Here is a 23,116-nt window from a genome sequence, read left to right as displayed (position 1 = left end):
GAGCACTCGGTTGCTAGGCACTCGCCACAAAAGCATGAGGACCAAAGTGCAGATCGTCAGAACCCATACAATGCCGAGTGGGCGTGGGAGCCTGTGAAAAGGGAAGGCCAAGTCAAGGGAGCAAAGATGAGCTTTATCTGGGAGCTCTGGGTTTGACTGGGACCCTCCCTCGCAGGGAACTGAGGAAGCTCTGAATGTGTATTGTTGACAAGGGCACGGATCTGTAAAAAACAAATGCCTCACACCATGGAAGTGTCAGAGCCACCCATTGGGTCAGGCTCGGAGGGATGGCAAAGAGCCTTTCTCTGGTCTGACTGCAGCTGCTGTCAGAGTGTGTGAGTGCCCACTGACCAGGCTCTTCCCAGAGGAGCCGGCTTCGGGTCCCAGCACAGACAGTCTCTGGGGACCTGATGCCCTCTTCTGCCCGCTATGGGCATTGCATACGGGTGTGCATAGACCTATGTGTAGGCAAGACACCCAGACACATAAAATAAAAGAAAAAAATTAAAGTCTAAATCAGTAAAAAAGACAAAAAAATAAATAAATAAATCAGTAAAAAAGACAATAGGGCTAGAGAGGGTGCAGCAGCTGGCAGGCCTTGCTGCTCTAGCATGCGAACAGGATTTGCCACATCCAGCCCCTCACAACCGCCTGTAACCCAGTTCCAAGGGATAGAAGCCTTCTTCTGCATACACAGCAATCACAAACACAGGTGTGGGTATGCATACACACACACACACACACACACAGGAAGGGATGATAAAAATAAACCTCAAACCCAGACAAATAACCGGAATTTTATAAAGCTACAGATTGCTGCATCAGGAAGGCAAGTAAAATTGAAAAGCACAACAGATACCGAGCCTTTTGTTTTTAATTTTATTTCTTTGAACTTCATGAGCTGCTGGGGCATGGGCTGGCTGACAGGGGAGGCCTGGGGATAGCCAGAACCAAGAGCAGCCACATCTCCAGCCGGTCACTCAGTCATTCACAAAGGCCCCCCCAGTGTGCCTGTGCGTAGTGCTCACTGCTGGATCCTGCGCACACTCTGCACCTGGAAGGTGTGGGCGTGGGAGCCCCACTCCCTGAAGTGCTTGTAGTCACCCGAGTGGTGATCACTCTCCAGCACGTACTGAAAACCTCGGTAGCCAGGAAACTGGGAACAAACCCACCTGGGAAACAGAAGAGATGACTACCACACAGGGCCTCTGAGGCCCAAACCAAGTCAGGCAGCAATGCATCGAAAAGGCCAACCAGCCAGGTTGGCTTTGTGGTCCTGTACTACACATGTGTGTGCGGGAGCTCTCTCTTTCCCTCACTGCTGCTGTTCCCTGGGGCAAAAACACCCTTCCAGCCACTTTTCAGGGTCACAGTGTATGGTCTCCCTCAAGACAATCCATCCACCTGTCTCCTCCAAGCCGTGGTTGTCCCTCCGTAATAGGGATAAAACTGAAGAGTTTTAAGATTACTTTATGAGCGGCTGCCTTCCCTAGAGTAAGCCCTGGTGTAGGAGGCCTGGAACTAGTCTCCCCGTGCAGACATTGTGCATAGAGGAAGGAAAGGAGATAGACAGGAAGTCTTTTTTTTTTTTTTTTGTCCAGCCCTCCCTCACAGTTGTTCCAAGACACGGGCCGTTCGTTATTCACAACAGGGATTCCTGACTTGGGTTCCCCAAGCCTCCACTGTGCTCTCTCCAGAACAGAGAATCATGCAGAGAACAGTGTCAGCCATATTGAAACACAACCTGAATCTGGTTCCTTGCTATCTGAACAAAAGCTCCGCTTCCCGCCTTCATCCTTGCCTGCGGGAGCCAAGCACCTTGGACACGCACCAGGTCTCCCTCTCAGTCCCAGTCAAGGCAGGGAAACTGAAGCAAGAGTCTCAAAAAACATGTGACCCTAGCCATCCAATCAGAGCATCCCATTCATTTGGACGTGGTGATTGGTTCAGAAGGGAGCACATGACCCAAGCTGGGCCAATATGCTCTTTTCCTAGAAATTTAGCCGGAGTAAGGCAAATATTATCACTCCTGCTAGGAGCAGAGTGTAAGGCCAAAGTCCCTCTGTCTTTGCATTGGGGAAGAGCTGGTTTAAGAATAGAGCCGGGGAGTGAGATGGTGAGAAAGGCAGATTCCAGCAACTTCTGGATTCAGCTGTGCCTGAAGCTGATCACAGGGGCTCACATACATCCTAAGCCAGCTTGCTCGGCTTGTCACTTGCAGTGCCCTCTGTGCCTCTATGTTCTCTAGCATGCTGTGCACACAGTCTCTACAGAACGTGTCCCAACCCTCCCCACATCTCTCCGTATTGCCAGCCAGGGCTGAGGGTCTACTTACGCCCCAGATTGAACACTGAAGGAGCCCACTTCAGTGCCGACCCAGCCCATGGCCTGCAGAGACGGGTAGTCATCGCTCAGTTCGCCTTTCCTGCCGAGGAAGTTCTCCTGCTCAAAGATGGTCAGCCTCGAGTCACGGTGGTTCTACAGATGGTAACAGAGAGCTCAGTCAGACCGCCAGGCGCCAGACTGGACACACTGGAGCCGCTACCCCTCACTCAGCCTTTGTCTCCCAAGTCAGCCTTTTGTCCAGAGCTCTGAGACTGGCAACAGGAAACTTTGCAAGATCTGTCCTTCATAGCAAGGATCAAGGACAGAACAAACTACAAGGATGTCCACCATAACTGATCTAAATGTCCCATAGCAGGAGACCAGGCAGGAAAATTAGGGTATTGTGTTATAAGAAACGTATGAATATCTGGGTTAGACTTCTGCCCTTTGCCAGCTGGCTGAGCTCAGGTACACCACACAAGTGTTTCTGAGGTGCCATTTCCCCACAGCTGTAACATCGAGCCAACCATATCTCCTTTCCATCTTTGGGAAGGGAGAACAACGCCTGTCTCCATCCATGCTCCATCAACAGCAGCAATGCGCAGTGGAGAGGAGATGATGAGTTGGGGACAATACATAGGACCTGCCTTTCCTGGCACCCAGCTTTCCCAGGGGCCCCGGACCATGAAAAGAGGGAAATACCACACAAAAGGGCTCCTACCTTAAGGGCTCCCACCATAACCAAAATTGCTACAGGCTGAGGTTTCGTGTTGGGGTATAGCCACAGCATGCGTACTATCGCTTTATGTCAAATTACAGAACCCGAAGGTCACAGAAGAGAGAAACCACCACATCACTCTCTAGATGATGGATGTAAGCTTGAGTTTGGACATCATCTTCCCAAGTGTCCATGAACTGGGCTCTGGTCACCTTGGGTGCAGGCAGTAGGACTCACAGCACAGGCCACAGGCCGGAAGGAGGTAAGCCTCTCAGCAGGGTAGGCTGTGTTGCCACTCCAGGCATCCCAGGCTGGGTACTCGCCCCTCTCCAGCACGTACTGTTGCCCTTGAAAGCCAGCATGCTCAAAGCCCACCCACCTGTAGACAGACAGGGCAGAAATGGAAAGAAAGAAGAGCTGCCAACCCGAGAACTGGATCAGGGCTCTAAAGGGGGTGATCGACCTCTAAGGCCAATTGACAATACCTGGGTTGTTATGACTTTATAACTTGGGAGGGGGTGCAGGGGTCATTCAGTAAGTGGAAGCCAACACTGGAACAGCACCCAGGTCACCCTACCCAAGAGCAATCGTGCCTAGACCTTGCTAATGCCAACTGTGGGAAACCCTGCCAAAACCCAATATAGGAAATTCTGCCTAGGGCCAGCATCACACTGGCTTCGAGTGTCCAACAGGAAAGGGACTGCCCTAGGCAGGTGCTCTGAAGTCCTCACACATTCATTGCCACAAAGGTCACATCATGTAGACAGGAGTCAGCCACGGGCTGAGCTCAGTTTCATTGTTTCCTCGTGATCCTGTCAGACACAGAAACTGACAGTCTGAGGGGTCGGGAGTGTCTTCCCTGAGCTGTTTCTCCTTCTCCCGCCTCAGGGAGGCTTCTGGGACAGCTTCTTTCTCCTGCTCATTTCCCGTGGCAGAAGGGACTTCCACGGTCTCACCTTGAGCAGAAGCACGGAAGCCACCCTCTATGAATCCCTTTTGTTTTGTGTCACCCTCTGAATCTATCCAGGCTCTTTTCCTTCTGTCCAGCCTCCCCTGGCAGCTTGCAGGACACTGTCCCTAGACAGGCAGCTGTCCTGAGCCCTGTCTCCCAACCTGAGTAGAGCAGACGCTAAAAGAACAATCGGTATGGTGTGAGATGCTATATAGACCACCAGGGTGACCTTGGGAGGTACCCACAGACAAAGCCTGGGCTCTAAGTCAGACAGAGAAAGTACCACTCTCCTTTTGGTCTTCTTCCTAATTTTCTGGGATATTCTACCCAGTGGAATAAACATGAGTCACATACCACTAATTACATTTGATCTTAAGATTAAGTAAAAATTAAAATTCAACTCTTAAGCCACAGAATATACATTTGAAATTCTTCCTCAACGGCCATGTGTGGCTAGTGAGATTAAGCAGATTTATAAATCTTCCCATCATTGTAGCAAGGGCTGCTGCAGGATGCTAGTCTTGAGGGTCTGGGTGTAAGTAATGCTAACTTTCAGTTTATGTCTAGGAGGGACATCTTCAGATCCCGTGGGGATGCCTCATCACAGGGACTGTATGATGGTGTCCCTTACAAGTGGGAAGTGTACAGCCTGGGTAATATGACTCAACATCCCTGCATTCTCTCTTGCACATGGGAGGGACACATAGGCACAATTAAAGTGTACATCTGGGAACGTGGATAGGTTCTAGCATCCATCCTTAGATCCCTTCCTGCCCCTATCCCATGCTGACTCAATATCCTCAGACTCACGCTCCACTCAGGACTTTCAAAGATCGCACAGTCTCAAAGCCAAGCTCCAGCACACTGGGACACTCAGCTGTGAACTCATGCCGTCGGCCCTGGAAGCCCTCTTCATCCCACACCACCATCTGCGCAGGAAAGAAGGGAGAAGTGTGAGCGTCGGGGTTCAATAAGCCCTGAGGGTCTCACCCTGGATTCAGGGTGGAGCCAAACAAGTCAACCAAGGTCACAGACTCAAGTGCCCCCGGGGTCAGGTGGGTGAGCAAGGTGGACTATGGCATGGTCCTGCACAGCACAGGCCCAGAGTACAGACAACATCCGTCTACCATCACCTCCCACTGACATCAGGTGGGAATGTGCAGAGTTTCCTTTTCTCAAGACCTTCAAGGAAGACTTTCATGTGGCTCCTCCAAAGGTTTTTTTTTTTTTTTTTTTTTTGAGATATGATCTCATGAGGCCTAGGCTAGCCTTGAACTCACAAGCTTCCAACCTCTAATTCCTCAGTGCTAGGATTACAGGTGTGTGCCATCACTCCCAGCTTTTAGTTTCTCTTTCCAAAGCCAAGCTTGGTCAAAGAGATACAGAAGGAAGATTGTGTGACGTGACTCAGCAGTGAGTACCAGGAGATGTGTGACTCCCTGGTCTGAAACTTGGGTGCATGCATGGCAGTCGGTACCCCTCCCCCGTGAAGTTGCACTTGGGGGTCTTAGCTGGCTTCCTCCCTCCCCTCCCAGGACACATGTTCCCTAGGCCACTTCCTACCCGCCAGTGTCCGGCTGACTTGGTGCACTGCAGGGTCATGTTGGCCTGGTCCTACAGAGAGAAGAACACAGTCACCTTCTGTCTGGTTCCCAGGCGCATCCTCAGCTGAAGCAGGGACAGAATCCAGATGGGTCTGGGTGTTCTTAGACTGCAGTGACCCTTCTCCCGTCCCACCCATCTGCAAATGGCATCTTCTCAGCCACATCTGAGTATCTTCACTTCCATCCCCAGATCACAGTGGGGCCGCTATGGCTATGTGGGTGGAATACCTCACATTTCACACACACACACACACACACACAAAGTGCAGCACCAGCCTGATGTATGGCTCTCATAGTGGACACACAGAACACAAAATGACGGGGGGGAAACAACTTGACATTTAAATAAGAGTAACAGGCAGCAGTCTGGACATCCAGAGACTACCTGGTTTGTGATGGCATTTAGGGTGATCAATGGTATCCCCAAAACGATGCCATCAGAGATCTCAGCTCCACTCCTGCCTCCCACCCAGACTTACCAAGAAGGGCCCAGAGCAAATGTCAGAGGCAGGACCAGGCAAGGTCAGGCTCTTATAGGCAGGAAAGGGGCAGGGGCCCCGAGGGACAAACACAAACTCAGCAAGCCAGTGGTAGAAACAAAAGCCAGTCCTGGCCAAGGCCCAGGATGGACATGTCAGCAGCTCTGGCTTTAGTGGGGAGGGAACAGTGGTTTGCCCCAGGGTCAGTGCTAGAGAAGATACGAAGCAGACCGTCCACCTCCACCAGTTCCACGGGACTCCTGACTAAGACTAGGAAAGCACTAGACTTGGGGCCCAGCATCACCTTGACAGTGGGTGACCTTCTGTCTGTCTGCATGGTAGGACAAACATAAGCCAGACCTCAGGACTGCTGTGCCTGCCCTCCCCCACCATTCCCCATGCCCCTGCCTCCTCCAGCTGGACATCAGGCTCTGGCTTGAGGCCACACATTTAAAGGGTAGAGACGATTTTCACAGTGGCTTGGAAGAAGGGGCAGTCTAAGCAAAACCCCAGGGGCATGAGGCAAAGGCTTTGGACAGCAAATACAAAGGAAACAGAGCACAAATCTTCAGAGGGGGCAGTAAGAGTGATGATCAGAATCCCAGAGAACCTAGACAAAAGAAGACACTAAGAGACATACATGGATCTAAACTACATGGGAAGTAGAAAAAGACAAGATCTCCTGAGTAAATTGGGAGTATGGGGACCATGGGAGAGGGTTGAAGGGGAGGGGAGAGGAAGTGAGGAGAGCAGAGAAAAATACATAGTCCAATAAAATCAATTTAAAAAAAAAAATTTTGTTGGTCAGGGCCAGAGCCGGTGCCGGCTGCAAGCCCTGTGGAAGCGTCTGTGCATGCAGAAGCAAGGGGTTGCAGCCCGCAAACGTCTTCACAGAGCAAAGCATGGTGCATGGCGGACAAACACCCGAGTGGCTCCCTGAGCCTTGCCTCTGAGACAGCCTGAGAAGGGCAGTCAGAGGAGTGGGTAGCATGGCAGGAACTGCTTGTGGTAAAACTCACCCCTGCTGCTGGGTGAGGTGACCAGATAAAGAGTGAGTTCCCTGACGAGCAGGAAACAGCAACATCTCTTCCTTCCTGCAATGACAAAAGAGCTGTCACACAAGCAGGACTTGGCAAAGGGTGAATGGGATGCAGGCTCCACAATCAGCAGCCTGGTCCTGCACCCCACACCTGGGAGAAGGGTCCTGATGCAATTGAACCGCACTTACGTTATGTATCAAATGGAAGTAAAAAGACAAAGTGGGCCGGGCGCACGCCTTTAATTTCAGCACTCAGGAAGCAGAGGCAGGCTGATCTCTGTGAGTTCAGGGCCTGCCTGGTGTACAGGGTGAGTTCCAGGACAACCAGGGCTACACAGAGAAACCCTGTCTTGGAAAACTAGCAAACAAAAAGCAAAGTGAGGACTGATGGCTGATGAGATGGTTCAAAGGGTACCTACCACCGGGTCTGATGACCTTACTTCAGTGCTGAGGATCACATGATGGAAGGAAAGAACTGAACTCCATGTGGGCGCACATGAATACACACACACACACATACACACACGCATAATAAAAAATGTTTAATGTTAATGGTTAGCCTGAGAGCACAGGTGTGATAGCTGTTAGCCGTCTGTGTCTTGGCTACTTTTGCCATCCTTGCTAGCAGAAGTACTTATCACTATAAATGACAGTTCCCCCAAAGTAGGAGCTCATAGCGTCTAAGAGTCTGGACTCGGGAGGTTAGAAGGAACAGCCCTGCGTGGTGGTGCACACTTGTAATTCCAGCACTTGGGATGCGGAGGCAGGAAAGCTAACCTCAGCTACACAGAGAACTTGATGTCGGCCTGGGCCACTCCCTGTCTCGATAAACTAAAATGAAATAAAGGATAGTGTGGGTGCCAATTCCACATGGGGAAGAGGGCTGGGAGGGGACAAAGGAGCCCCCCACTTTCTTGTCTATAAATGGTTCATCTGAAGGCAGACAACAGAGTCACAAAGTGCTCAGAGAAGAGCTGCCCAGCAAAGAGGCTGCTCCGCATCTCCCAGAACCTCTGGCAAGCTGCCCACTGGCGGGGGAGGGGGGGACGAAACTACCCGAGATCCTGCCCTTGAAGCCCAGATCTGTGGGTGGCCCCCACCACAGGCATCTTGGCCCGACACACAGTGGCTGCCCCATCCTGTGTTCCCAGCTTGCCCTTCAAGGACTTGGCCTGGGATGAAAGGCAGAGAGGAGGTTAGCAGGGAGAGGGACTCGTGGGCAGAGGGGCGGGGCCAGCACTGGTCCCAGGCCAGAGTGACCACAAGATAGAGCTAGGCTGCATGGGGGTCCTGGACTTCCTAAAGAAGAAGGGTTTCTCAGAAGAAGAATTATCCCACCGGGGCTGAAGACATGCCTCAGTACACTTGGAGTTCACACTGTGGACAAGGGTGAAAGCTGCTGTCGTCTGCTTGGGTAAAGGGGGGACCATCTGCCTTCCACCTGCTGGAGTTCACTGGCCCACAAGGACACATGGCTACCCGGCTTTCTCTCTTGCCTCAGGCTCCCTCCAGCTCTCTTTTCTGTCTTCTTCTCCACCTCCCTTCCTGCCTATCACGCTTCACCCTTTGATCTCTGTCCTCATCTTGGCTGTCCATTACCTGTCTCCCAACCCTCTAGTGAACACTAGAATTCCCACACACACACCCAGTATTTTATTCTCACGCCGTCGGGGACCTGTGAGGGCCCAGGCCATGTGTGAAGTGCTGGCCCCTTGCCCAGCCATGGGGGGTGTGAGATTGCTCAGAGACTCCGTGTTCCTCACCCTGGCAGCAGTCCTGGGTTTAGTCCCTGGAGGCTGATGGGCAGTTAGGAAGGACCTCGCCTTGAACCTGAGATCCAGCCCATGCCACCACACTAGAAACAGGATGTCAGGCAGACCTCAGTCAGTGCCAAGGTCAGATGGCCTGAGATGAAGCATGCAGGTCAGAGCCTGCCTGCCTCCTCTGGCCAGTACTGACCTCTGCACCCAGCCTTTCACAACTAAGAAGCCGGTGCAGTAAGAGCCAGGGTGGGGCGGCTTGCTTCCGAGCCAATCACAAGGCCAGAGGCTGCAAACACACAGAAGTGCTCAGGAATGGGGCTGTGAACTGAGAGCCCTTCTGTCTTGATAGAGCATGTTCAAACTCAGTGTTCTCTTCAGTTCTGCGTAGCATCCCACAGGGAGGCATGTCACCTGTACCTGTAGATGGAGACTTCTGAAGCCGTGCTGTGTTTGGCCCTGAGGCAGGATTCTAATTCAGCTTGTCTCCTACCTGGTGCTGCTTCCCTACCCTGGGCTGGCAGCCAGCAGGGCGGCCTGGGCCTTCTCCAGTCAGGGTAATGGACACTGGAGTCAGAAGAGGGTTGGGGCCAGGGTTTCGCTGTGTTCCAGGCTCACAATGGAAAGTGCTAGCCTGTGCAGTACCGGGCAGAGCCAGCCCTGGAGCCTGTCCAGGCTTGCTGAGCCAGCTACCTCTTTGTACTGCACACTATAGACCCTAGTGTCTGCCAGGTTATAAAATGGGGGGTCGGCCCTGAGGCACCCACAGCACCCGCCTGCCTCCAACTCAGGTAAGAGGGGACTGCCACACTGCCAGAGAACTGGGGGAAGGTGGAAATAAAGGGAAGAAGGGTGAAAATAGAGAGAGAGTATGATGAAGAACTGGACAGACGCTGGGAGGAAGCAAAAACCAGAGCTGTTCCCCGTGCATACTTGTCTAGCCCGCACTCAAGGCAGAAAGATGCTGAGAATTGGAAACTAGCCTGGGCTACAGAGAGGGACCCTCTCTCAAAACAACAAAACAGAAATAGAGGAAGAGAGGAAGAGAGACAAGCAATGATAAAAAGTATTCTGCCAGAGGCAGATTGGAGGGGCAGGGAGAATGAACACAATGCTGGGCAAGGAGGGGCCTCTGAGGACAGAGACGAGGTTGAGGGTGGTTGAGAGCCCCAGATGTGGCTCAGATGTGTGGGCAACTGAGCAACCAGTCCTCCTGCGGAAGGCTGGGATGTGTGCGCTCGCCCAGTTAGAGAGAAGATGTTGGGAACCCAGCTAGACCAAAGGAGTTTGCTCTGGGCCCCAGTACTCCAGTGGTTTGTAAATTATCAGCAGAATCCAGGGGATAGTGCAATCAGGTATGTCCCGTGCCAAGAAGTCTGTTTCTTGAGGGACCAGAAGAGCTGAGGTCACAAGTCACAGTTCTGGTGGAGAGTGCTGGAAGCACACTACTCCCTCCTCTTGTACCTCCCAAACCCAAGTACCAGGCTGATGTTTGCACACCCACATCTGCCCTCAGAGGATGCCAGGGGTGGATGGTTGGGAGAGGCTTAGGACACCCACTTACACTGAGTTTCTGAACAGATGTTGGCTGAGCAGCTCTCATGCCTCTAGCAGAGAGCCAAGCAAGCTGTCCTAGATAGAAGGGTTTACAACGTTGCATTTAGTAACCCAGGCGCCTGTCCATCTGCTGGCTGAGGAGGGAGGCGACTGCCCTATGGATGGTGGCGACTGCCCTGTGGATGGCAGGGCACTTTTACTCTAGCTAGATTGTAACAGGAGATCCAGAACCCCCCCCCCTCCAGCCCACAGTTAAGGTGGGTGTGAGGCATTCATTACTGTATTTGATGAAACACTCCTGAGTGTGGCTGTCACGCAGCTGGTGTGGCAAAGCCTGCTACAAACACATGTGATAGTAAACAAGCACAAGGGACCAAGGAAAAGAGTAGCAGAGTGTGGGGCTTGAAGGAAGGACATAGCCTAGGAGAAGGACAGCTTCAGGGTGTCTGTTTCCCAGGGGGAGTCAATGTCTGTGAAGGAGTCTTGTCAACACAGGGTGAGAAGCATAAGGGTAGAGGCCTCTTGGGATTGCCGCCCCCAAATCATTCAACCCAAAGATTTATTTTTCTTTGCAGCATCAGGAACCATGTCTCAGGCTGCTAAGGCTGTGGCTACCATGGCAGTGAACCCAGGGCCTGATGGCAAGGGGAAGGGGGGCCCAACCACAGGGCCAGCCCCAGCCCCTGGCCTGGCCCCTGGCCCAGCTTCTGTGCCCAGGCCCAGCACCAAAGCAGGGGACCTGCCTCCTGGGAGCTACAAGGTAAGGACAGGGTTGGCGGGGGAGGCTTTACAATCCACACTCTCCTCATCCCTCCTCCCCTCCCTCCTCATTCTCTCTCCTTTGCAGATCTTCTCTCCCTTCCGTGTTTCTGAGTCTCTGCCTCCCTATCCTCTCTTTCCTCTGACTCTTTTTGCTTTCTGTCCTCTCTGGCCTGCTCTCCATCCTCCTTGTTCTGCTCTCCATCCTCCCTGACCTGTTCTCCATCTTCCCTGGCCTGGTCTCCATCCTTCCTGGCCTGTTCTCCATCCTCCCTGGCCTGTTCTCCATCCTCCCTGACCTGTTCTCCATCCTCCCTGGCCTGTTCTCCATCCTCCCTGGCCTGCTCTCCATCCTCCGTAGCCTCTCCCTCCCAGACAATCCGAGAACCTCAAGGGTTCCACATGCCTGGAAGAAAAGGGAATTCCCTGAAGTCTTAAGTGGTCCTCCTGCTGCAAGATGCCTGCTGCCAGACCAGACTGTACATAGGAGCTTAGTGGTTGGCAAAGCCAGAAACCAGAGGGTAGTGTGTTTGGTGGCAGGGACCACTCATCCCAGGAGAGCCACCAGGCCACCAGGCTGACCTCTGATTTTCCTGGAAATTCTTCCCCTAGGTCCAAGTTGCAGGGCTCCTGGAGAGCCAGACTCTCTGTCCTTGGGGTTTGATTTATGGTGGCTTTACTCTCAGGTAGAGCCCTGGCCACACTTGGTTTATGACTCACATCTGGCCTGGATGTGGTTGGTTTTGATTTATGTCACTGCATTTAATCATTAAATTTACTTTTTGACAAGGTAGCATGCACCTATCTGCAAACCCACAATCCATATATAAGCTAAGATTTGATGGAAACCCTATATCTGGCCCTAAGGGTCCCTTAGAACACTATCCCTACCATAATCTCCACAACTTTAAGTATCTGCCACCTGCACCTGGTGCCAGATAGGTGCATTGACATCACTGAATGGTAATGTTGCTGTTGAGGCAGAAAATGTGCAAAAATCCAGATGGGAGCCGCAGAGACGAATGAGGGGTGAGTGAGTATTACCTATATTTGGGTCCACAAATAAGGAAACAGCTCATATCTGCCCTGCCCAGAAGGAGCTCTTTGAAGGGAGAGGTTGGGAAAAGAAAAGGAAGAGGAGGAAGAAGAGAAGGTGGAGGAGGAGGGGAAGGAGGGAGACCCAGAAGCAGTGGTGACTTCCCAGAGTTGTACCTGGCTATGAGGGGTACCACAGTGGAAGGCATTTGGTTCCTGCCCAGTGTAGAGCAGGAGCAATTCAAGAAGGTTTCTCGGTGAAAGTGGGTTCTGCACCTAGAACAGGGTCAGGGCCATGTATGTAGCCTGGAATATGAGTTAGGAAGTGGAAGATCCAAGTTGGGTGACTCCTGGTGAAGAGGTCATGCCTGGCTGAGAAATAACGCAGAGAAGAAACTAGAAGAGCTGGGCCTGGTGGCACACACACAATTAGTCCCACTACTTGGTGGTGGAGGCCAGAGGATCCCAAGTTTAAGGCTAGCCCAGATTACAGAATAAATTCCAGGTAATCTAGGCTACATAGGGAGACCTCGAATGGGAGACACTGGTCCCCATTTCTGCACCTGACCATGGTACTGACCTTGAGTCCAGTGGTGGGAAGACAGGGAGCAGGCTCATTCACAAACTGAGGCTCATGGCATCCTGACAATGATTGACACAAGCCCTTCAGGAGTTGTTAGATCTGAGCCCCTCATCTATCAGATTTGTTCATTTGGAGGTCAGGATCATGGAGCCAGGTCACCCCTCAATCTTCCCCGGTCATGGGGGCACTTCTCTTGACAGCTGGTCGTCTTCGAGCAGGAAAACTTTCAGGGCCGTCGGGTTGAATTCTCCGGGGAGTGCTTGAACCTGGGGGATCGTGGTTTTGACCGAGTGCGCAGCCTGATCGTCATCTCAGGACCGTGAGTGCTGGATGGGGAGGGACACTCTCTACCACAAAACAGTTACATTTGCCTGGCGAGTGCCTGAGTAGTAGTCACCCCTTGGTCTTTCCCCAGCTTCTCTGCACACCTGGGGGGAGGGGTAGGGCGCTCCCTCATTGACAGTTGAGGAAACTGAGACTCAGAGATGACCTGGCATTGTAAGGCTACCTTGGGAGGAACCACATGTCCCCAGACATCCCCTCTCCCAAACATCTGTAGTGTAAAAAGCAGGTGCATGGCATGTCACCTATAACAGACCCAAGTTGTCTGAGAAAGGGCTATCCTACTCCCCAGTCAACAGAAAGGGAGACCTTGGCTCTGTAGGGCTTAGTCAATGGGTGAGGTCGCCCATGCTGAGTGGCAGCATCCACATCTGTCACAGGCTGTTGGATTTTACTCCCACTTCTCAGAAGCAGAAAACTATCTCTCCTGGGTTATCTCCATTGTCATCTCTGCTATCGTTTTTCCACCATGAAATCCCCAAGGGGAATGGCCAGTCAGTGTTTAAAGCATCTCAAGCTGCCCACAGCACAAAAGGAAGGACCAGCTTGAGTTCAAGGTCAGATTGAGATCGGACCTACTTGGGTTCCAATGCTCACTCCTTCCTGTATCTTGTCCTGTCTCCAAGCCTGCTTCCTTGAAGCTGAAACAATAAGAGGAAGAATGATTCTGAGACACAATCTGTAGACATCCAAGCATGGCAGACGACAGTGATGGCCATCTACTTCCCTGTGGGTCTCAGCAGCACTCTGTGGTCTATGTTCTGTTTTCGGGGCCACTCATGCCTCTCGCGCCCACTCCATTCCTGGTGTGGTCAACCCCAAGACAGTCCCACCCATTCCCTAAGCCCATCTGGGACAGAAACTGCTGGATGTGGCCACCTTGAGGTTTCAGAATGTTTGGGATGCTGATGACTCAAAGACAGAGTATTTCTCCTCAAAAGGAGAGACGGCTGTACCCATGTCCTTTTTTTCCTCTATTGTTGTTGTTCAGGGGTCGTACCCCAAAGGGAAAGATGTGGGCCTGAGATCCAGGGGCAAGGGCTCTGTCAGGATCAGCAGGTGTGTGGGAAGAAAAGGATGAAGAGGAGATGAGCAGGGGAAGGAGGAGAGAGACATTACCTGGGAAATCTCAGCCTAAAACCCAACACCATGTTTGGGCACCACCTCTCAGGGCTGAAGCTCCATTTGATTCCTGCCCTCCTTTTCTTGCTTGTGGCTCAGATGAGTCATAGGCAATGAGAATGAGCACTGGGACACTTACTTGGCATTTCTCACTGCTGACTGAGTCCTCATGGGCTATCCAAAGAGGACAGAGGAAGGTGGAGGGAGAGGAGCAGGTGACTAGACCACACCTGCCTCGTCTTTATATAAGCAGTAGCTTCCTCCTCGCTAGTCATAGACAATATTCCTGTATGAGTTTCATGTTGAGTCTGCTCCATGAGTTCCCTAGTTTCAGATGCTCAAACTTTTCAGGGACGTGCATGCAGTCACTTCTTCTCTTTTACTGATGTTTAACCATCATCCGTGACTGCTCCAAATCACATGGTGAATAAGTCAATGATGAACTGGGATTAGAACTCAAGTCTGTCATTTCCCAGAGTCTCTGTGTGTCACCAGTTTCTGAGGTTCCCTCCCCATCTACACATTCTGTCCACCACATGTGTCACCTGTTCATCTGCACATCCATCCATAGGCCAATCCATCAGTCTAGTATCCATCCATTCCCTTTTATCCATCTTCCATCCCTATATCACCTATTTGTTCATTCATCCAACTATCCAGCCATCTACACACTGATCTTCCTGTCCTCACCAATCCACCTACTCATCCCTCTACTCATACACCTATTCATTCATCTGCCGATCCACTTTATTCATCCACCCATCAACCCACACATTCATCCATATATTCATTTATCTCCATAACCCCCTACACATATACATACATACATACATACATACATACATACATACATACATTTACCCTTCTATCCATAATTCCAGTGAGCCAGCCAGCCACATTTTCCTCTTCTTCTCCAGTCTGTGTGTTCTTTGAGGACAAGTTCACATCTTTCTTCCTGTCACTTTAATGTGGTTGGTTCATCTCTCAGACAATATCCTGAGGCTCGTGGGGTGTCTCCTCATTGCCATCTTTCTGGTGAGAAGGTCCCAGTAGCCCTCAGGAAGATGACACGGTGTTCCACTGGTTCTCTCTTGGTCCCTTAGAATTCCACACACATAAACTGAGGGTCATCCCTTCCCCCATAATCTTTGCCCTAATCCTCCTAATCAGATCACAGTGAAAAATGTCCAATTTATCCTTTGTGAAAGATCCTTCACATGTGCCGTCATGTCATGAGAGTTCACCAGGTGCCCGAGACTCACTGTCACGCTCCGCTTCTGCACCACCCACCCTAGTTGTAGGCCTCCTGACTGCCAGGCTAGTTCTCAGCAAATGGGAATTATTTTTTCTCTCCTATCTGGACTTCGGGGACTACTCACATTTGCTTCCTTTGATTTCATTGTTTGGAGACAGGGTCTCACTATGTAGCCCAGGCTGGCCACAGATATCATGATCTTGCTGCTTTTCCCTTGTGCTGGAATTGCAGGCTGCATCACCCTGCCCAACTCCTGTGTTATATTTTAAACAGTTCTTTGAACACAAGCTTACACTATCCTAGCAATTTAAAACCTAGTTCTGTTGTAAGGCACGGGTACCTGTAAGAAGCCTTGCTTTGAACCCAAAGTAGCACTTCATACCCTGGCCTGAAGGACTGGAAAGAAGTGACCAGTAGGCATCAGAATCACATTAGCATCAAGCAGTGACTTCCTCCCAGTTATTAGTGAGATTAAAAGAAAATCTTTCGTAGTAAGTTAGTTGGCCCCAGGTCCTTATAGCATTTAAAGTCTGTGTGAATCCCATATTGGCTAAAATAATTTGCTCAGATAATTATAAATAGTGTCTCATTTAATCCTTTGCCAACTCCAGAAAATGCTACTGTAGATGAAGTGATGAAGCCTGGGAGGGGGAAGGCACTTAGGAAAGAAGGAGTTTAGCACAGAATAAAGCCCAGACCCATTGGACCCACTTGGGATGTTCACAGTGCCTGGACCTCTGTGCTGGTGAGGGAACTTGCTGATGTGTTAACCTTCCCGTCTCTGTCTCTCTTCCTTCTTGTGTTCAGCTGGGTGGCCTTTGAGCAATCTGCCTTCCGTGGGGAGATGTTTGTCCTGGAGAAGGGTGAGTACCCCCGCTGGGACACCTGGAGCAGCAGTTATCGCAGTGACCGGCTCATGTCCTTCCGGCCCATCAGGATGGTGAGTGGCTGGGACTGGGACAGCGGTCTATGGTGAGCAGGGAAGCACGGTGAAACAGGCCCATGGTCCCAGCACAGGGGAGGTGGAGGCAGTAGGATTATGAGTTCAGATCTAGCCTTGGTTACAAGCGAGACCCTGTTGCAAAAATAAAAAAGAAGAAAGTTGCGAAGTGACTGAGAAAGGGACTTTGGGAAAGACAGTTGTGACAATTAATGCTGAATTAACTTAGTGATGTTTAGATTGGTGTAAAGGAGATGAATCTAGATAATGAAGATAGCCTTGCATGGTGCGTGGTTGTTCTAGAATTATGAATTGATTATGAGTCATGAGCCAATTACTTCTTACTCATGCATGCCTGGCTCAGATGGTGCTGATTCTCACCTCTTGAGGTGGGAAATGTCTTTGAAGAAAGCGTGTTCATGAAGGCTCACCCAGAACTATCAGGCGTTACTAATGCATCACTGTGAGTTACGCAGCCAGAGTGCTCTCAGCACGCTGAGAATCCCAGGCTGGAATTCAGTCTTCACAGAGCACACTGTAAGAATGCAGAGCTTAGCTTCAAACCCTAGAAGGCCTTGTATGCCCATCTGTGTAATGGGTGCAGTTGAGACGCATGCTCAACTAGGACAGTCCCAATTAAGTTACCACGAGAGCAATGGTTCTCAACCTGTGGTCACAACCCCTTTGCCTAAACTCTATCTCCAAAAACATTTACATTACGACTCATGATAGTAGCAAAATTACGGTTATGAAGTGGCACCAAGAATAATTTTATGGTTGGGGTCACTACACACGAGAACTGTACTAAAGGGTCTCAGCGTTAGGAAGGTTGAGAACCACTGCTCTCGAAGTTGCTATTTGATAGAGTAGGCACTAGCCATTTGTAGCCCAGGCTTCAATTTCTCCCGGGGTTAGAGGTGTGCTGCACCACAATCAAATCCTCAGTAGTTGCTGAGCCTGTGAAATTGATCTGGTCTGGATGGAGATGAGCCATCACACTCTCCTGGTTTTACATACACCACCATGCCATTCTCATGAGCATAAAAGATCATGCTCTCGTGATACATTAACATTAAAATTATGGTTATATTTTAGACATAGATGTTTAGATAAAATACATTAGAAAAATTTAAAACTCTTACCACTCATCCTCACCCCCAGATAAATTAGATCCGAATCTGGTGCAGCTGGGGGCACTAGCCCCTTTCCTTCACCTCAGCCCCACCCCAGGCAATCTTTTACACTTAGGGAAGTGGTCTAGTTGTCTGATTTGTCATCTGTGTCTCTGTGATTGTCCCTCTCCTGAGCACCTAGCATACCCCATGCACATCACTCTTGGGTCCCCGCCTCCCTTTCATCCCACTTTCATGAAATTAAAGAGTTATTTCCCAAATCAAACCTGACCTTTGGGATCAAATGTAGTGGCGTACACCTTTAACCCAGCACTCAGGGAGCCAGAGGCAGCAGATATCTGAGAGTTTACAGCCTACCTGGTCACAAAGTAAATCCCAGGCCAGCCAGAGATACATAGTCGAGACCCTATTAGACAGTTTGGGGTGGCCTGACTCTGCCAACTCCACCCCAGGCCCTGGAAGCCCATCACTAACCAGAAACCTTGGTCTGTGCTGCTTGGGGTAGGTTGGTAAGCAGGGAGACTAGGCCTGGCAGTAAGCAGGGCAGCCAGGGTGCTTGAAAACTAGCTGAGTTGCCCAAGGACAGCTCTAGGGAAAGCAATCCAGGGGTCAGTGAGGTCAGAGTCCTGCAGCAGGGTCAGACTAGCTGAATAAATTACACACTCTCACCTGACTGCAGCAGGAGTGGCCGGAGGTGGGGGCACAGGGTGAGACTGCAAGGTGGGGTCCCACAGGGCTTTATGGGGCACCATGAGGTCTCACCTGCATTGCAATAGGGAGCCACAGACTGGACCCTCCTCAAGGTCCTCAAGATGGCAATAGTTATAGGTAATAGTCACTGGAATTGATTAAGTAGCGACCTTGTCTCCTGTGTCCCCATCCCTACCTCACACCACACATCCTCTTTCAAGGATGTTTGCTGTCTATGCCTTCTCTTCCACTCATTGTAACCTCTGCCCTACTTCCCTCTCCAGCTCTCGTACTTCTACTTGACCTACACAATCCCTCTTAAATTTCCCTTCTCCTTTAACTCCTCCCTTGGTCCACTGCTCTTCCCTCTGGGAGAGCTAACTGACTTATTTCACTTACAGTCCTCCATGTAAGTGTGTCTCACAGAAGGATGTGCTTGTGCTCTGCCCCCCCCCCCCCGTTGCTAGGTGACAATGTTGAATGAAACACCCCTTTAACGAGCACCTGTTGGATATTTGGTGCTTCCTCTTCCTTTTGTGGAATTTGTAAAGTAGCTCTAGTAGGCAGAAGCCATTGCAACACTAATTGTAACAATAAGGAATCCGAGGCCCAAACATAGAAAATGAAGTTCTTCACACTGCACAGCTTGTCAGCAATAGGCTGGGCCTTGCTCCGCCCTGCTGGCTGCACATCCCCATGGCACTTCACCTCTTAAAACTCACTGGGGCTGGTCCTGGGGCTCAGTAGCAAAGCACTTGCCTAGCATGTAGCAGGACCAGGATTCCATGGCCAGCACTCAAAACAAAAAGCAAAATCAACAACCAAAAGAACACCAGTTCCAGCCAGAACTCTTCTATGCTGGCATTCAAGGGTGCACCTCAGTCTCTGCCAGGTCTATCATTCAACCACGAAGTCTCTTACCCACAGTCCCAGGGGTGAAGTGGCAGCAAACACACCCTAAAGGAGAACACACTGAGGCCTGCAGGACAGAGTGAAATGCCCAAGGTGTTGGGCATAAGGACCACAGTTCGGGCTCAAATGCAGATCCACACTCCATCTGTCTGTCCTTCCTCAATCACGGTTCATTGTAGCTCACTTGATTAGAATTCATATAAAGTAACATTGAAAGGGGCTTCCCAATACCTCAGAGACTGCTGGGAATTGGGGATGATACTTCTCTGGAAGGTGCTATCCCTTGCTGGCTGTGTGCTGTAAACCAATATGTTTGCCCTCTCTGGGCCTCTGTGTTGCTGCAAGGTGATGCCACACATTTCCCCATAAGAACTTAAGCCTGTGTGGATGATTCCATTTTATCCTTGGGCACCTGAGATGTAGAAACCATTATCCTCTCTTCCCAGAAAGGAGGGTCCACATTGGGCAAGTCCTCACCCCTTTCTTCTACCCATCCCAGCTTCCATTTCTGACTGGTCTTGGCCTCCCCAGGACTCCCAGGAGCACAAGATCTGCCTGTTTGAAGGAGCCAACTTCAAGGGCAACACCATGGAGATCCAAGAGGATGACGTGCCCAGCCTCTGGGTATATGGCTTCTGTGACCGTGTGGGCAGCGTGACGGTCTCCGGTGGCACGTAAGCAACCAGGTCCTGGACCTCATAGCAAGTGCAGAGAGAGAGGCTAAGGCCGCCAGAGGTGAAATGTCACATCAGGTCCCTGGGAAAGACCTCGTAACCACCCCCCATAAACACACAAACACATATACAGATTCACACACAGACACACACGTACAGATATATATACAAACACACACACGCATACAGACACATGCATAGAGACATACACTAATACACACAGACACACATATACACACCCAGTCACATACACGTAGAGACCCACACATAGATATATACAGACACACAGACACACACAGTCACATATAGATAGATATGCACGCACGCACACACACAGTCTTCAAGGACGGACTGGGTCCTGGGGTTCTGCCAACAGATGACATGTTTCTGTGGCACGTGACAAGTTCCACCTCCATCTAAGTACTATAGCCCACAGTGGAGAGACTCTCAGCTGCTCAGGAGTAATGTGGCCCTGGCCAGAACTGATGGGGACAGAGGGTAGTTCCAGCAGAGGTCCCTGGGTGAGATAGCGCCCCATCTTCACCTGAGTGCTGCCGGCTGCACAATGCGTGGTTGAGGCTTCCTCATCCACCCGAATTCCTGGCATCTGAGGTTCCCAAGCAGAGCCCTTTACCCTACTTCTTCAAGAACCTAGGGAGAGTCAGCGGCCTTGTCTCTAGTCACGGTCCTTGTGGATGAGTGTCCTTTTTGCCTTTCTATGGTGCTTCCAGGATGGTGGCCTTTTCCTAGTCCCCTTTTCCTTCTGCCGTGAACTTCATCCATTCCTCTCAGAATTCTGAGTCTTGTTTGAGAGCCTGCCACGTGCTGGGCACACAGAGGGAAGGCTTGGATTGAGGCCACTCTCTGCTTAGAGGGGTTTCCTCTGCCCAGCACTAGAGACACCAGTATGCTCTGTACAGTGAGGACATGGTTCAGCCTTGGCCATCCGCTTGTAGCAGTGTGGAAGGAACAGGGCGGGATCTGGCTCTTCCTCTACAGAAACCAGCCAAGGACAAGCAATGGGTCAGAGAAGGGCTTGGAAAGACCTGGCTTGTGTTCAGGCAAGGACCGATCGTGGAGTGAATCACTGACTGCCCCTTTCTTTGGTGAGGGAGCCTTTCTGCTGCACTCAGCCATCAGAAGAAATGAATCCCCATCAGAAACAGAGAGAGAGAGGCATCACCGCCATCACCACTCCCAGAGAGTAAACTGAGGCCCACAGGGCTCAGGTTCTGAGTTTGACTCTAGGTTATTTATCTGACACTGGACAGTGCTTACAGTAGCCAGAGAGACCCCCACATATGAAGGGCCACTCAGGTTTGGAGACATGGATCATGATGCCTTGTCCTCATCACCTGGGAGCTCAAGATTCATGTATTGAATTCTGTCCTTCCCGGACCCGTGGGTGTGGACTTACTGCCTAGAGTGGGGGCATTCATTTCATCTGGTCCCCAAGCGTACTCAAAACAGCAGCCAAGTGACAGTGCCCACTTTTCAGAGGAGAATCTACTGAGGCCTACCGGAAATGGGAAGGCCATTTCCCAGGGCATGGGGCAGGAAAGGCCAAGCCAGGCAGGTGTGTGGACTCTCCTGGGACACTAGCTGTAAGATGGGTAACAAGAGAGAGGTTGGGGAAGAGAGAGGACCCTGGCTGTCTCTACACCTTTCCCACTCTCTTCCCAGATGGGTCGGCTACCAGTACCCAGGCTACCGCGGCTATCAGTATCTGCTGGAGCCTGGTGACTTCCGACACTGGAATGAGTGGGGCGCCTTTCAGCCACAGATGCAGGCTGTGCGTCGCTTGCGGGACCGCCAGTGGCATCATGAGGGCTGCTTCCCGGTGCTGGCCGCAGAGCCTCCCAAGTGAGTCAAGCTGCACCCCTCCCCGCTGCAGCCCTCCCTGCCTCAAACTGTCCCTTCTCCCCCTGCTAATAAAAAGTTCCTACAGCCGAAATAGCCTTGGGTCTGTGAATAGTGTGTGTCCACCTGCGACATCTATTTGTAGTAACAACTAGAACAATCAATCATAAATACAGAAATCTCTTCAAAGATCTTTTTTTTTTTGAGGGAGGGAGCAGGTCTTATGTCCCAAGCTGGCTTCAAGTTTCCTGTATAATCAAGTATGACCTTGGATTTCTGCACCCCTTGTGTAGTGGAAGATACCCTTAAATTTCAGAGCTGCCTTCTCCTTAGAGGTGTGAGCTACTATGCCACCTGGGATTGAACACGGGACTTTGCACATGCTAGGCAAGAGTTCTACCAACTAAGCAACACCCCCAACCTATTTGCTTGTTTGTTTATTTTATTATTTATTAAGACAAGGTCTAGAGGATCTTGAGATGGCTTAGTGGTTAAGAGCACTGGCTGCACTTCCAGAGGACCTGGGTTCAATGTCCAACACCCACATGGTGGCTCACAAACAGCTATAGCTTCAGTCCTCAGGTATCTGTTGCCCTCTTCTGGCTTCCACAAACCCCAGGGATGCTTGTGATGCACAAACATTCATGCAGCCGAAACACTCATGTACACAGAATAATATGTGTGTATGTGCATATATATATATACTTATGTGTATATATACATATGTATATGTACATATATACACATAAGTTTTAAGGACAAGGTCTTGCTACGTGGCCCAGGCTGACCTTGACCTTGGGGTCCTCCCACCTCAACCTCGGAAGTGCTGAGATCTCCGGGTATACCACTGCGCCTGGCTGCTAGAGTCATCACACACATCTCCCTGTAGCTTTCAGCCTACTTTAGATTCACGTTATAATCCTTCCAGTTGAACGTGTGAAGGATAGCAGACCCAGAGATGGGAACATACTTGCCCAAGTCCCCACAGTGAGTGACTGCACTCCAGTTCAGGTGATCTGGCTTCAGGGACTGCCCATCAAACTCTCATCCTCCCCAGGTGACTTTCTGCTTGACTTGCAGATAGATGATCTGAGTGCATTTGCGCTTGGAACATTCAATAGACTCGTGGATTTGTAAATAAAACATTATTATAGCACTCCAGGAAGCAGAAACTCAACCTCAGATACTATAGACAGAAGGCAGTCTCACGAAGAGAGCAAACGCAGTGTAAAAAGGGCTGTGTGTTATGTCCAGCACAGCCACAGTCTCCCTGACTCTAGCTCACTTGCCCTTGACATGAGTCAGTCGCTCATTAGCAAGTGTTGAAGAAAAGCACAAACCAACTGAATTTTTTCTTAATGTTCCTGTTTAAACAAT

General features: G+C 50.7%; 2 protein-coding genes across 2 annotated transcripts; one reads left to right on the top strand and one right to left on the bottom strand.

The window, feature by feature from the left end:
• Positions 1–1,024: 1,024 nt before the first annotated feature.
• On the bottom strand, positions 1,025–9,692 carry Cryba4 (crystallin beta A4). Its single transcript, XM_057765329.1, has 6 exons — positions 9,681–9,692; positions 5,559–5,609; positions 4,806–4,924; positions 3,281–3,422; positions 2,336–2,478; positions 1,025–1,172 (listed from the first exon to the last, which is right to left on the bottom strand). The coding sequence occupies exons 2-6, from the start codon at positions 5,595–5,597 to the stop codon at positions 1,025–1,027; spliced, it is 591 nt and encodes a 196-aa protein (XP_057621312.1). The 5' UTR covers positions 5,598–5,609; positions 9,681–9,692.
• Crybb1 (crystallin beta B1) lies at positions 9,618–21,788 on the top strand. Its single transcript, XM_057765327.1, has 6 exons — positions 9,618–9,668; positions 11,010–11,194; positions 13,012–13,130; positions 16,338–16,470; positions 19,737–19,879; positions 21,563–21,788. Exons 2-6 carry the CDS (start codon positions 11,021–11,023, stop codon positions 21,744–21,746), a joined length of 753 nt encoding a protein of 250 aa, XP_057621310.1. The 5' UTR covers positions 9,618–9,668; positions 11,010–11,020; the 3' UTR covers positions 21,747–21,788.
• The last annotated feature ends 1,328 nt before the right edge of the window (positions 21,789–23,116 follow it).

Source organism: Chionomys nivalis, chromosome 3 (assembly GCF_950005125.1).
Source record: "Chionomys nivalis chromosome 3, mChiNiv1.1, whole genome shotgun sequence".
Classification (NCBI taxonomy): Eukaryota; Metazoa; Chordata; class Mammalia; order Rodentia; family Cricetidae; genus Chionomys; species Chionomys nivalis.
This window is presented reverse-complemented; position numbering and strand designations above follow the sequence as displayed.